At 39.7% G+C, this 13,926-nt stretch overlaps 1 protein-coding gene across 1 annotated transcript in view; it reads left to right on the top strand.

Moving 5' to 3' along the window:
• The window catches only part of LOC124788913 (pickpocket protein 28-like), a gene marked incomplete at its 5' end in the record, with an annotated part of 101,898 nt that overhangs the window by 40,716 nt on the left and 47,256 nt on the right, over positions 1–13,926 (top strand). The window contains one exon of the mRNA XM_047256195.1: positions 10,056–10,204. Coding sequence (XP_047112151.1) covers positions 10,056–10,204 — 149 coding nt within the window. The remainder of the gene's footprint in view (positions 1–10,055; positions 10,205–13,926) is intronic.

The raw sequence follows: 13,926 nt of genomic DNA, 5'->3' as shown, positions 1-13,926 counted from the left end.
GATTTATCGTATACTGCAACTTAAACGGATTCCTTTTTTCACGCATGTAGATGACTTTCCATTTAAGGTCAATTGCCAATTTTCGCATCATGCAGACATCTTACCTAAATCGTTTTGCATTATCACAGAACAGCCTACCCTCTAACACCCTCACAAGCTTTTCATGCTGTTTCTGGCAACCCTGCATATAAGCAGTTCATCTATAGGTTTTGACATAAATAGCTATATTGTTTGGTTGCATTGATTTAGAAACTTACATTCTTTTACACCGCCAACGGACTGTAGACCTTAGTCCCCGACATATATTTCAACTTGATAGCTATATGAACAATACCCGTTCCCGAGAAAAGGTGACGTTAACAGACGACGTCAGACAGACAGATGGACAACAAATAGCAGAAAAATATTTTTTCATGTCACATAATTACAAATTAACAGTTTTACTATATTTTCTTCACTTTTACCGCGAAGCCTTGCTTCTTGTCGAATTTCATCATTCTAGTTCAAAGGGAAGTACTTTATAGGTTTCGATGAGTGAGTTTGCGAGTATCGAAATATGCGATGGAAATGGCCGTATCTGTTGATAACACTAACATAGAAGGTTAAATTCTTACACCGCCAAGCGACCGTAGATATCAGTATCTGAAATAAATTTCAACTTCGTACCTCTATCCGTTCGTGAGAAAAAGGGGTCTTCTCAGTCGGACAAACAGACAGACGGAGAACGAAGTGATCCTTTAAGGATTCCGTTTTTGCCGACTGAGGTACAGAACGCTAAAATTGTATAAGAAAAGCATTGGAAGGAGAAATCTGTGCCATCTTCTTCGAGCTTACAACTCTAATACTTCGAAAAATTCCGATATCTTATTTTATCTAATTCTTTCATCTTGAGTTGTTTCCATTATCATTTTTCATCAGGGTGCTTTACTCAGACTAATGTATATTAATGTCTGTTATTTATCATCCGATGATTATATGATAAACTGTATTGAGCTATGCAACAATGTACAGGGAATCCGCAAATCAGAATATATAAAATATCAAGGTATATTATAAAGCGCAACGATAATCTTGACTGGTAATGTGGATGACATATTCTCGCATTCACTGGCTGTCGACAAATACATCGCGGCGAGGATCGCTGCGAAGATCTACGTCAATTGAGGAAAACAATACAGTGTTGTCACTATCTCGTAAACTCAACATGAAACAGAGACAAGTTTATATTGGTATGTTGTATTAAAGCTGATGTAAGTACATTGAAAAATAAAATAAAAAATGTTTACCTGAAGTTTTCAGGCAGGAAAGACATCAGTGTTAACATCTATACTTTCAGTACCACAGTCTCTACGTAGCTACTACACCCAATATCATTAATAATTATTTTTTTAGTATCACAGTGTTCGACTGCCTCCTCTATTATTCCTCTCTACTTCTTTCAGAGACAGGTTAACTACTCTTGGTTGTTGCAGTAGATGTCCCACTGATCTGTTTCACCTTTTAATAAGTGTCTTCTGTAGACCTTTTTCTACAACTATAGTTTTTGGTATTTTATCATTTCTATAATGTTTATATTTGGCAGGTATCTGAAACGATTTCCTTCCTCTTCTTTTCTTTTTTTAAGCACAAATGACAAGAGAAACAGAAATATGGTACAAGCGTATAAAGTTATTGGTAAAATGTACTGTACCTTAGATGTGTGGATTTTGAGAAGAATGGGATATTAAACATTTCGACTGATATGCACGTGACAAGGTTCTCACAATTTAAGTCAATGAGCAGATTCACCAATCTCGTATGTATGGGCTGTTGCCTAGAGACGCTGGGTGCTGATGGCCGTAAAGCCGTCGACACACGGTCCGTGCATTAGAATGTCAACGTTGAGGGTACAGACTTTCTGACGTCATAGCGCGAAAAATCACGTTGGGGAATTTTTCCGGACGTGTAGAGCAGTATCGACCATGACAGATATTCTGAACATGCGTTTGAACGTACACTAATCAGATGGAATAACGTCACCTACGTCACGTACACGTCATCTCTTTTCATTATAGAATCTGGACACGCCATTTTGGATTTCAGTTGACGCTCATTTTTCTATATTATAACATACATCCTATGAATATATGCCACATCAGAGTACTAGTAAAGTGATATTTCGAAAACCCGTCGTTCATTGGTACGATATGGTGTGATATAGTGAAGGGAAACATACAAGACAAAATCGGATGTTACAGAAGTTAAGTGTAGCGTAATGAATAGAAATGCTGTGATAAAAAGTGGTACGTGATGTGGTGCAGGTTCGCGTCACATTACATGTATACATATTCTTTTACTCAATTTCGCGTTTTATAATATGGTCTGAAACTTTCTTATTGATCTAATACAACTATATTCTGTAATACGCGATTTTATGTAAAGATAAGTGCGCTTTCTCTCAGGAGTGGGCACGTTCAAAAAGCTTTATGCACAAGAGATATCAGTACTTGCAGTAAGTTATTTTACGCTTTCTTGTTTAGTCTTGTATTTCACACATTCTAAAGTCTGCTACTAAATAGAAACTGTGACCAAATAAGAATGATCTCAGGGTTTCACTAAAAAGTGAGAATGATGAAATAGTTTTATCTTACGTGGAAGACTATAGCAAATTTGCATCACACTATTTGTAATGCAATTTTTGCACGCTGGTGTCCTTACTGACTGTATATGAAACTTTCATTTTTTCTTTATAACATGTTCATGGATATTACAGTTTTTATTTACGTATACTACAGACAGAACAACATGACTAGCGTATGGAAAATGGAGCAAATGTGCCTTTTAATAGAGCTAACGTAGGAATTTTACGCCCTTTCATTTCGTGAACAAACGGTGTGATTGCGAGCCAGATACAGCGGACAACTGCCGCTGGAGCGCGCAACGTTTGCGTATACCTCACTGAGACTCGCAGACCGTATGCACAAGGCGCACCGTTTGCGAGCTTTCGGCAGCCCGTTGAACTCGGCACGCTCAACGATGACGTTCGAAAGTACAGCCCGCGTGCCGACGGCTTAAGGCCCTTCTCATACGGGGTAAGCTTCGCGGCAACATTCGGAGGCAGGTGGCTGGCTTCGTAGACAGCGCCAACGGCAACTCGTGCAACCCAGCTGCTCAGCAATCTCCCTCAAACGATTAAAAAACCTATTCGATAAAAAAATATCTTTCTCACCTCTTAGTCTCATTCGTCAGCTTTATTCCTTTCGTTAATAGTCATAGTTATTGTGGACAACTACTCCCTTTTTTTCTCCAGAAAAGTGCCATCAGTGACGAGTTTGGAATAATATCTAATTTCTCTTGTTGACGCATTAAAATTAGCTTCAATTGCGACAGTATCTTGAAACAGTGCATTAAGGTAGCAGCTGAGAGCAAAGCAAATCACGAGTTTGTGAAAAAGTCGTTCTTGATGTAAAACAAACGTCTGATTTCTTCGTTTATGTTGTTGGAAAATATACAGAAAATCGCACTTGACCAGCTATCGATAGCCCTCCAGATATTGCATTAATACAGTGAAACAATCTGTAGTAATTTGCGTACTGCATTTGATAAGAAAGTTTTGCGTATTAAGCATATGGAAAAATACTCTTCTCATTGTGTGCTTTCATTTAGCAAAATCTCTTTTTGATATCTCAATTCATTTATGAGATAAGACGTAGGTTATGAATATTTCATTGTCGTTTTAGTTTCTGTACACTAACAGAACTGAGCACACTACATGCAGCGTAGATCACTAGGTGTTGGTCTACATACGGCGTGTGTATGAGTGATTGCCTAATGTTGTGTCCACAATGGAACTGTCGCGTTTATAAATGAATTAATAACAGCCCAGCTATTGAGAACCTACACCTAAGGGAAGCGCTTCGTCATACTCTTAACGATTTACGATCAAATGCACAACCGTTCGGTGGCGCTCTCATTTTATTATCTTGCGACTTTAGAACAACTCTTCCAGTGATAGCTACATCAGCACCAGCTGATGATCTCACTGCTTGCCTCAAAGCATCCCGTCTGTGGAGACATGTGCGAAAAACTCACTTTAAAGACCAATACGCGCGTACATTCCCAGTGCAATGAGTCGGCAGCCACATTTCCAGAACAGCTACTGAACACTGGCAAAGCAAAAATACCAGTTGATGCTATCATAAAATGTATTTCATTCTAACTGGAATTTTACGTCATTGTGCCATCCGTGGAACTACTTTCAGAAATTTTTTTCGCAAATTGTCACCAATTATAAAAATCATAAATGGCTTTGCGAACGTGCTATTTTGGTATCAAAAAACACTGATGTCAATGCAATCAACCATGCAATTCAAGAAAAAATTGCAGGCTGACGATTCTCTTACCTATAAACCGATTGACAGCGTCATGAACGCGGAAGAAGTTCTCGATTATCCTTTAAAATTCTTAAATTCGTTGGCTCTTCCTGGTGTGCCACCATACAAATTGCTCAAAGTAGGGGTGTCAATTATTAAAGTTTCGAACATGGCTGCGTTGTCAGCGACCGTTTACAAAGTAAAATTAAAGCAATAACAGCCCTCGGTCTCAAAAACGAAGTTTTTTGACCTAGGTTTCGGCAACTATTAAGAGTGCCTTCATCAGAAGTAAAACATTCAAAAGTCTGATACTGCTGCAGCTCGACATGTGTGAGAAGGCCATAGTGGCTTACCTTCTGTGTTTCCTATTTTAAAATTTTGTAGGCGAAGCTTTATCGCTTGATATAACATGCCAGTTTGAATGTTTTACTTCTGATGAAGGTACTCTTAGTAGTTGCCGAAACCTAGGTCAAAAGACTTCATTTTTGCGAGTGAGGGCTGTTATTGCCTTAAGGGTCAATTATTCTCTTGCGTAATATTAATTCATCCCGATTGTCTAATACAACAAGACTCGCTGTGAAGAAATTGATGCTGAATGTCTTCGAGGCAACTGTTCTTAATGGAAAGTCGAAAGGAGAAGATATGCTCATTGAACTCATTCCTATCATTCCCACCGACATGCCTTTTGATTACTCCATTGAACTTGCGTTCTAAATATCCATCAACAAGGCACTAGGGCAGTCACTTCAAATGTGCGAATGGAATCTAGAGAATCCATGTTTTTCACACGGCCACATGTATGTTTCATGCTCACGAATCGGACGGCCAACTATAGACGAAAAAACAAAAAGATATTGTCTACGCTAAAGCGCTTGAATGATAAAGTCTGCAAAATAAACACGTTTCCTTTGTGCATTATTCAATTTCAGTAAATGTATTCATTATCAACAATAAAATAAATATTACTTTTTCTATCATTCCTGATTGTATTAACGCTTTCAAATTTCAAACGGTATTTCCTCAATTATTTCTTCTGAGGCAGCAGCGCGCCGGGTACCAGCTAATACAATTTAAAATACTGGATGAACGATTCCTTCCTGATGCAAACAATTATTGACTAACTGGTTTCTCAGAATTTGGAGCGCTACTGGTTGCAAATATTGATGGTAATGTGTGCGAAGTTGGGTCCGCCATATGACAAACATAATTCTGGTCATATGACACAAATGTATCGCTCGTACTATATTAGCTTCTTCTGTTAATTATGTTACAGAATGGTACATTATGTGTTATGTGTGATTTTTCATTAATGCATGTATAGCAACGCATATGCCTATATTTCTCACGGTTGGCGAACGCAGGTCGCGATAGGGTCTGCAGAGAGTCTTATCTAGCAAAATGGATATTAGTGCTGACAATGTGTCATTAAGGAGGTCTTGTCAAATAGATTTTTCTGCAACATCTTCTACTTACAGTCTGATGCAGTGACGATCGTCATTCCTGTCGAAGGTCTCTTGTGGAACTAACTACAACCGGGCAATGTTCCAAGTAAATGATGAAAAATAGTTTTCCTCGCCCCTTCAGTTTACTTAAGCACAATTCTGCGTGTTATACGCATAGTTTCAGCAACTTTATTCTTAAAATTTGTGTCACTTTCTGTGAGCCACTAGACCTGTTTTGCAGGAATACCTTTCCACCTATTCTAATCATTCTGATCTCATCCGTGCGTCGTCCATGTTGTGAGATGTTACTTGCCATCTAGGAAAATTCTTTGACTTTTTAAGCAACGTGGCAGCGACTACAGGGAACTGTGTACTGCTTCTCGCGGCGACTACAGACACCATTACATGTCCTTCATACACTGACATTGACTCGTATCACAGGTAAGATGGACATATGATGATATGAAGACCGTTTCCCATTGCACTTACTTGGAAGAAGGTGCGTCACGTTACTTGCAAATAAACTAAATTTTAGTGGTTCTTCCAGATGTTATTCGATTTACGCTGTAATGAAGTAGTTGCAAAAGGTGCATCAAGTACTGGGTGTACAGTCACAAATTAACGACAGTCAAATTCTTTTGCTATTTGATACATTATCTAGTCAGCCACAAATTACTCTGCCTACACTGATCACATTGTATATGTTAATAATATAGCTCAGGCTGGCTTCGGTTCGATTGATGTACATTAACTTAGATGCACTACCGATACATAGATATAATAGATATAAATTTTCTAGGACATCAGATCAATGAAACAGTTAATATACAGAGTTGTAATTACTTCTTCACTTTTGGCTTTTCCTTAGCGGAAAAATAACCTTTCTCAAAGTTCATTTTATGGCGTAATTTTCATTTCATGGCGCAATTCACTACTAACGTAAACGTAAAACTACAGAGCACTGTACCGGGATGTGTATCTCACGACGCGGTATCGTACACCCGCGTCACGTGATAAACACTTTCACAGCACTCATATTATTGGTCTCCACATAAACGCAACAACTCAGGACGGTCGAGGCACGTGACCAATGCGATGCACTCCGTTCCGATAATCACCAAGCCACGATGTTCGCGTTGCGCACTCTCAATCGCGGGTGTGTAGGGGATGTATATCATTATAGGAGGATTACAACTTCTGTAGTGTTTCTAAAAATTTTTGTGGTCAGTTGATTACATGGATTAAGGAAATGAGAAAGATAGAAACTGACCAGTAGTATAATTACCTATGACAGGCGTAAATTACTTCACTGATTAACTGATAGAGATTCACTTGTTTTGTTGCCAGTGCCCTTCACTAGGCTGGCCGGTGTGGCCGAGCGGTTCTAGGCGCTTCAGTCTGGAACCGCGTGACCGCTACGGTCGCAGGTTCGAATCCTGCCTCGGGCTTAGATGTGTGTAATGTCCTTAGGTTAGTTAGGTTTAAGTAGTTCTAAGTTCTAGGGGACTGATGACTACAGATGTTAAGTCCCATACTGCTCAGATCCATTTGAACCATTTTGAACCCTTCACTAGTTACGTCTTTTTTATTTTATTCTTTTCTGTGCTGTGAACTACGTTCCCTGGGCATTGTATCCAGTAGTACCGTCTCTCTTCTTTTCATGGAATGGCTTTTTGATCTCCTAAATTCATAATTGGTGTATACTTCACTTATAATTTTATTTCAGTCTTAGAGTTTTCCATCACTTCTTTCTTGTCTTCTACGACGTAAGGAGTTACGTTGTGCTGACAATAGGCAGCAACCCGTTCTCACAGCCTTCTAAAGAGACTTTATTTTGTTCTTTTACTGTTGCTACTTGTGTTTTGCAGATTCTGTACGTTGCTTAATCGCCTTTGTAGCCTATTCCAACTTTTATTACGATTCTTAGCACTTTATTCCACTTTGCAATACAACGGTTTACTCTGTAGCTGTTCCTTACTATTTTCTAGTTCATCTCTTTATATTATAGATAATGCAAAGTATTAGACACTTTTTGTAGCTGAATTCAGTTGGAAAAAGGGAAAAAAGGAGTAATAGCTATTCTTATCCGCAAGATAAACTACTTATTCCACAATTAAGCGCAAAATGACAATTAATCCTTTGACATACTTATCAGTTCTGAAAGGAAAGGGGTTTTCTTTACCGACTATTATTTTAATCAGAAATTTAGATGCGTATGCTGTCACATCGGTCGTCCGATGTTGAAACTATCTTGATCTTGTAGCTTTTCTGAAATGTGATCGAAAATATCTTACCTCTCCCTATTTTAACTGTATTTGGAAACGGATCGAGCAGGTTAACTGATAACTAATTTCTGGATATTCAGAAATGTTAGCAACACAGGCATTGGAATATCGTATTTATCAGTCGAAACAAGGCAGCGAGTTTCAATTAAAAATGTCCTCCCCTCTACGGTAATTACATAACATGTCGACGAGTACAGGTTGTGAAGCTGGAACGACGACACAAGGAAGTTTGGGTCTGGTCGTGAGTCGTGCACATATAGCCAATGCAGTTGAGACGATCACTCGCTTGAAGCGGGAAATGTGGGTTTGAGTCGTGGTCCGCACAAATTTTCACAGTCGTCATACCCTTATGCAAATGATGATTGTTTGTATTCGCAATTGCGAGTACATTTCATGTGTGTTAGACTGCACATAGGCGGCAGGACAAAAACAAATTTCTTACACCTTGTACTGAGGGAAACAGATGCGGTAATCTGGATTTTTGTTTCACAAACTTCAATGCCTTCGTCGAAAATCTAGCGATATGGTTCCGACGTACATTATCTGATCAAAAGTATTTGCGCACTTCCAAGAAACGTGGAACAGACCGTTAGATATCTTGAGTGATGGACCCGCCAGTATGAAAGCAAATGGTTCAAATGGCTCTGAGCGCTGTGAGACTTAACATCTGAGGTCATCAGTCCCCTAGAACTTAGAACGACTTAAACCTAACTAACCTAAGGACATCACACACATCCATGCCCGAGGCAGGATTCGACCCTGCAGCCTTAGCGGTCGCGCGGTTCCAGACTGAAGTGCCTAGAACCGCTCGGCCACAACGGCCGGCATTATGAAAGCAGACGGGGAGTGTTGCCAGTAGAGGAACAGTGACAGCTGAACGGGTCAGCCAGGATAGCTGAGTGACTTCGAATCTGGACTAGTCACTGTCACTTGAGTAACAGAACCACCACGGACGTTTAAACCGTTCTAAAGAGCTGCCCAAGTCGACTGTTGGTAAGGTGATTGTTAAGTGGAAATGCGAAGAAACAACCACTGCTAAACCAAAACCAGGCAGAAGTCATGTACTGACGGACACGGACCGTTGATCATAGTGGAAAGTGACTGTAAAAAGTCACATGACACATGAAGTCAGCAGAAGAAACACTCGTGAGTTCCAAAGTGCTGCCAGCAGCCCACCTAACACAATGTGCGTAGATAGTTACAAATAATGGCGTACAATGTTATCATAAACCACACGTTCTTGTAGTCGAAGCCAAGCGGGGCTTGAGGTGGTGTAAAGTGCGACGCCACTGCACAGTGCATGACTGTAAACGAGTGACTTGGAATGATGAATTACGCTAAGCTCTGTCGCAATCCGATAGAAAGTTCCGGGTCTGGCGAATGCCTCGGGAATGTTATCTGACATCACGCGTAATTCCAACTGAGAAATGCGGAAGAGGTGGTCTTACTGTGTGAGAGTGTTTCTCGTAGTTAGGGTCGGTCCTCTTGCTGCGCTTGAAAACGCTAAATGCGGAAGGATACGAACAGATTTTACAGTACTGCGCAATGTGCACAGTAGAGGAACAGCGTAACGATGCACCCTGTCATGAAGCAGCGTCTGTGAGGCAACGGTTGGTGGACAATAACATTCCTGAAACGGACTGTTCGCCCTGAGGCCCCACCCGAACGTAATGGAACACCTTTGGCATGAGTTACTACGGGGTCTTCCCTCCACACCCCAACGTCACTACCTTATTTGGCTTCGGATCTTCAGGCAGAATGGGCTGCCATTTCTACATACACATTCAGACACCTCATTGAAAGTGTCCCCAGCAGAGATCAGACCGCCATAAAGGCGAAGTGTGGACTCACCGAGTATAAACGTCCACATACAGGTGTTCGGATACTTTTGATCAGATAGTGTATTCATACCATGTGCGATTCTTGTAGCGGGATCTGTCCACGAACAGCTATTGCTTGAGTTGTATTGTTTACAGGTGGGACAACCGTGCCACGAGATGCTGGTGGTCTGTCGATATGGCGGAGAAACCAGAGATTGTAACGATCTCTTCAATCCGGCAATAACGGACGAAGGAATCTGTTGTTCATTCAACAAAGTACATCGTAATTTGTTGTTCAGGAATCCGTAAGTTGTTATATTGTTCAATATAAGATGCTTCATTACGTTTATCAAAGAGTCTTTCAAGTAGTATGCGACCATTTTTCGCTTAATGATACACTCCGGTCTCGGTAGCTATATACTTTTTACTATAGCTCCTGATCATGCGTTTTGCTTTAAAAGCATCTTTAGATCAGCTGTGTGGTAAAGAGAACTAAGTATGGAACACACTTTAGCACAACTTTTGTATAAACAATACTTTTATATGAACAATGTTTAGAGCAATACTAGTGCTTCTTAGGTTGGTTACATACCTGATGGATGCACGGTATGTGCTCAGAGTTAAAACACATTACTCACCATCAAAAATCAAACTCGCTGTCGCAGTGCGGCTCATTACAAAGTGAAAATCTTCCGCCACCATGTGGCTGTAGTGAACGGCGTACAACAAATATGAAATGATTACATATTTTTACAATAAGCTTTATATCAGAGTGGCACTTATGCGTGGCTTGTGCTAAAATGGATCATTACATAAAGTCTTCGTTTCTTAAACACATTGAAAACAGATCCCGAGTTTACTCGTGTTTCGTACGCCATCTGTTGTAGACGGATCGTTAGATAACCCGTGTTTATTACACGCTGCCTACAGACTTCGTCTAGTTCGGTGTTCACACCTGTACACAACGTAGCAAACGTTTACTTTTGCTTATTTAGCTTCGTGTGTGCGTGTAGGTTTTCGCCGACGAGTGTTCAGACGTTCCTAATGAATTTGTAGATCTGAATGACTGAAGTAATATATTAATACCTCTGAGGATGAATCATGGAAGAGTAGGAGTTATGGAGTGGTAAGGTGCCGGACTAATATTAATTTAGACATCCTATAAAACTAATTTACTAACGAACAGTTCTTACTCAGCACTTATCAAAGAAACGTATAGTCTGACTCCTAGTTTTCGAAGATGTTTTAAACTGTGACTAGATATTATGTGTCCATAAGATGTGTGATCAACTTACGCGTTACTACAATTATTCTAAACATTGTATATGTAGAAGTTCATTCCATCATTTAATGTTAGTTGCGTGTACCACAGATTTGATCTGAAGACGCTGTTAAAGTAAAATGCTTAATCAGGAGCAATAATAATAATAATAGTTAAAAAATTCTAGCTACTAGGACAAGAGTGAATTTGTGTATGACGTTAATTTGTAACCTGCTAATCGGGCTTTCGTTATATACAACAGATTCTTTACACCATGGAAATTAAAATTTATTTCTGGAAACCACTTTAAAACAAATGTTAGTGGCGGTGTTGAATCCAATAATAATTCTATTCAAATGTAAATGGACTCGACCAGATAATTCATTAAACACGCAATACAGTATGGTGGCTGTACGCCTATACATACGGTGACCAATTCTGTACCAGTACAAGACAAGAAGGTCTCCATAATCCTACATTATGCCTTTTATAATTTATGCTAAAGCCGCAAGAGAGGAGGTGGTGGACAGTGACTTTTAAAACTCTCGCACAATACTCTTTAGCATCATCAGTATCAGCCATTCCTATTAAACAGTATCTCAAGTTATTATTGACTTGATAGTACAGATGTAACAAAGCATTGTAAATGTTAAGTTAACTGATTGAAGTATTTTAGTAATCTCGAAAATAATATAACATTAATTTTAAATATTCGAACTTTGATATCTTATTATTTGTGGTTCAGTTACTCAAATCATTGAAATATGAGATCTGAAATTGTGAAAAGTCCTGACACAACTCCATACAATGAAAATAATTTACAGATTCAGAATTAGGAACTAATTCCATATTATCTATTTCTGAGATATTACGGGGGCTGTTCTAGAAAGCGTGAAACTCGTTTATTCTAACGGATGTTTATTAATCATTTTCAGATTTTACATGATCTTTTTCAAAGTACTTTCCTCCTACTTGAAGCATTTTTATAGCATCTCTAGCGGTTCTCGAACACATTGTGCAGGCCATCCTTTGTCAGGTGATTTCAGTGATATCTATGCTACCTGGATGTTGAACTTCAGCCATTTTATCGTGCCAGCCATAGATGCTCACATTTAGTTTCTTGCCAAACTACAACATGGCTGCTAGGAAATGTCACTAGAACAGAAAAGAAAATACATTTCAATTCCTCTCCCTCATAAGCATTACTTCATATGTTGACATAAAGTTCAGAACAAGAAATCAGTCTGCAATTCTTTGTCACATGCAGACTGATGGAGATTTGTTTGCCAAACTACAATATGGCGGACGATGCAAAGCACGTGAACCATGGACCTTGCCGTTGGTGGGGAGGCTTGCGTGCCTCAGCGATACAGATAGCCGTACCGTAGGTGCAACCACAACGGAGGGGTATCTGTTGAGAGGCCAGACAAACGTGTGGTTCCTGAAGAGGGGCAGCAGCCTTTTCAGTAGTTGCAAGGGCAACAGTCTGGATGATTGACTGATCTGGCCTTGTAACAATAACCAAAACGGCCTTGCTGTGCTGGTACTGCGAACGGCTGAAAGCAAGGGGAAACTACAGCCGTAATTTTTCCCGAGGGCATGCAGCTTTACTGTATGATTACATGATGATGGCGTCCTCTTGGGTAAAATATTCCGGAGGTAAAATAGTCCCCCATTCGGATCTCCGGGCGGGGACTACTCAAGAGGATGTCGTTATCAGGAGAAAGAAAACTGGCGTTCTACGGATCGGAGCGTGGAATGTCAGATCCCTTAATCGGGCAGGTAGGTTAGAAAATTTAAAAAGGGAAATGGATAGGTTGAAGTTAGATATAGTGGGAATTAGTGAAGTTCGATGGCAGGAGGAACAAGACTTCTGGTCAGGTGACTACAGGGTTATAAACACAAAATCAAATAGGGGTAATGCAGGAGTAGGTTTAATAATGAATAGGAAAATAGGAATGCGGGTAAGCTACTACAAACAGCATAGTGAACGCATTATTGTGGCCAAGATAGATACGAAGCCCACGCCTACTACAGTAGTACAAGTTTATATGCCAACTAGCTCTGCAGATGACGAAGAAATTGAAGAAATGTATGATGAAATAAAAGAAATTATTCAGATTGTGAAGGGAGACGAAAATTTAATAGTCATGGGTGACTGGAATTCGAGTGTAGGAAAAGGGAGAGAAGGAAACATAGTAGGTGAATATGGATTGGGGGACAGAAATGAAAGAGGAAGCCGCCTGGTCGAATTTTGCACAGAGCACAACATAATCATAACTAACACTTGGTTTAAGAATCATGAAAGAAGGTTGTATACATGGAAGAACCCTGGAGATACTAAAAGGTATCAGATAGATTATATAATGGTAAGACAGAGATTTAGGAACCAGGTTATAAATTGTAAGACATTTCCAGGGGCAGATGTGGACTCTGACCACAATCTATTGGTTATGAACTGTAGATTAAAACTGAAGAAACTGCAAAAAGGTGGGAATTTAAGGAGATGGGACCTGGATAAACTAAAAGAACCAGAGGTTGTACAGAGATTCAGGGGGAGCATAAGGGAGCAATTGACAGGAATGGGGGAAATAAATACAGTAGAAGAAGAATGGGTAGCTTTGAGGGATGAAGTAGTGAAGGCAGCAGAGGATCAAGTAGGTAAAAAGACGAGGGCTAGTAGAAATCCTTGGGTAACAGAAGAAATATTGAATTTAATTGATGAAAGGAGAAAATATAAAAATGCAGTAAGTGAAACAGGCAAAA

Source organism: Schistocerca piceifrons, chromosome 3 (genome assembly GCF_021461385.2).
Source record: "Schistocerca piceifrons isolate TAMUIC-IGC-003096 chromosome 3, iqSchPice1.1, whole genome shotgun sequence".
Taxonomy (NCBI): Eukaryota; Metazoa; Arthropoda; class Insecta; order Orthoptera; family Acrididae; genus Schistocerca; species Schistocerca piceifrons.
The sequence above is the reverse complement of the archived record's forward strand: the minus strand, read 5'-3'. Positions and strand labels throughout refer to the sequence as shown.